This window comes from Trypanosoma theileri (assembly GCF_002087225.1).
Source record: "Trypanosoma theileri isolate Edinburgh chromosome Unknown TM35_Tth_273_V1, whole genome shotgun sequence".
Lineage (NCBI taxonomy): Eukaryota > Euglenozoa > Kinetoplastea > Trypanosomatida > Trypanosomatidae > Trypanosoma > Trypanosoma theileri.
The window spans coordinates 659-2167 of record NW_021640115.1 but is presented as its reverse complement, the minus strand read 5'-3'; the positions used below and the strand labels follow the sequence as shown (position 1 = coordinate 2167).

General features: G+C 38.3%; 1 protein-coding gene across 1 annotated transcript; it reads right to left on the bottom strand.

Moving 5' to 3' along the window:
* Nucleotides 1-496: 496 nt before the first annotated feature.
* Nucleotides 497-1291, bottom strand: TM35_002731000 (uncharacterized protein; the record flags this gene model as incomplete). The annotated part of the gene is made up of 1 exon (XM_029032069.1): nucleotides 497-1291. One exon carries the CDS (start codon nucleotides 1289-1291, stop codon nucleotides 497-499), a length of 795 nt encoding a protein of 264 aa, XP_028876637.1.
* Between the last annotated feature and the right edge of the window lie 218 nt (nucleotides 1292-1509).

Genomic DNA, 1509 nt, shown 5'->3' with positions numbered 1-1509 from the left:
GGGCTGCCAATGTAAAGTTTGTAGACATCCTTTTCTACTGCAGAATAATGTTTCTTTCTCTCTTTCGTTCTTTTCTTTTCTTTTATTATTTTTTTCTTTTCTGTTTTTTTTTTTTTTTTTTTTTTTTTTTTTTTTTTTTTTTTTTACTGTTCTCTTCTCTTAAGTTGTTATTTTCTTTTTTCTCTCCCTTCAGTATAGTGGAAAGTAAGTGATTGTAATAGTTTCCTTCCTTACGCCTTTTTCTCTTCTTCTTTTCTTCTTCCCAACCCTGTATGTATGTGTGGCCTTTCCCGCTTCTCTCATCCGTCATTAAATAAATAAAAAACAAAGTAGAGGCAGAAAGGAATAATAATAATAATAATAATAATAATAATAATAATAATAGCATTACAATATGTGAAATTATTACTATTCGTTCCCCTTGTATACCCACACACACAAATAATAATAAAATAAAAAATAAACAGAGTCTCTCTTCTTTTCTCCTTTTGGATTCTCACCGCACTTCTGCGATAGGCCTGGACTTACTCGGTGGAGTATAGCAGAGATACCCCACACACCACAGCAGCGTTACCGTCACCAACAGACAAACCAGGAGATATCCCAAGTGATCCACACCGCCCTTATCTCGCATATCCACAAAGAAACGTACAAACCAATTTGGGGCGAGTTTCGCAAGAACGTTTGTTCGTTCATACGGCAACTCCACATCTGCGTTTTCCTCCTCAAACTGTCGCTGCCACTCCTGCACCCGTCGCTTCTGCACAGACGCCCGCTCACGAAAGACACCAGCGTACGGATCATCATCCTGCACCTCTCGGTAGTCTGCAAGTCTGCGGAAGAAACGTCTATCGGGTGCTTTTTCATTAGAAGTGTTGGGGCCTTTATATAAACGTTGGGCTTTTGTTTCTTGTTGTTTATATCGTCCACTCTTTAAGGTTTCTGGGAATATTTGTTTCGCCTCTCGCCGTCGTTCAGAGGGAGTCTGTCTCATGCGAATACCACCACCACTATTACTACTATTACTATTACTATTACTATTGTATGGATTCGCATCTCCGCCTGTACTGTTTACTCCACATGAAATATTAGAAGCGGCGAAAGAAGAAGAAGAAGAAGAGGATGATGCCCGTCGTCCTTGTTTGGGTGGTTTTCGAATACTATCAAAGGCCGAGTATCCAAAGAAACGCAGGGCGCAACAGGCGTGAAGAGATAAACCTCGCCAAGCAATAATAGTATTAGTAGTATTAGTAGAAACCATACTACGTGTAATAGCTGGAGTGGGAATCATAACAAGTAGTAAAGCTAATGGAGATGGGACGGTGATGTACAAACCACACGTAAACGCAAGCAACGGAATTAACGATAAAATAATAATAATAATAATAATAATAATAATAATAATAAAAGAGAAGGAAAACAAACCAGATACACCGCCCTCTATGCCTGTTCCTATTGTCTTTCCCCTTTAGTAGTGAGAATAAGAAATAAAATAAAAAAGGTAAATAA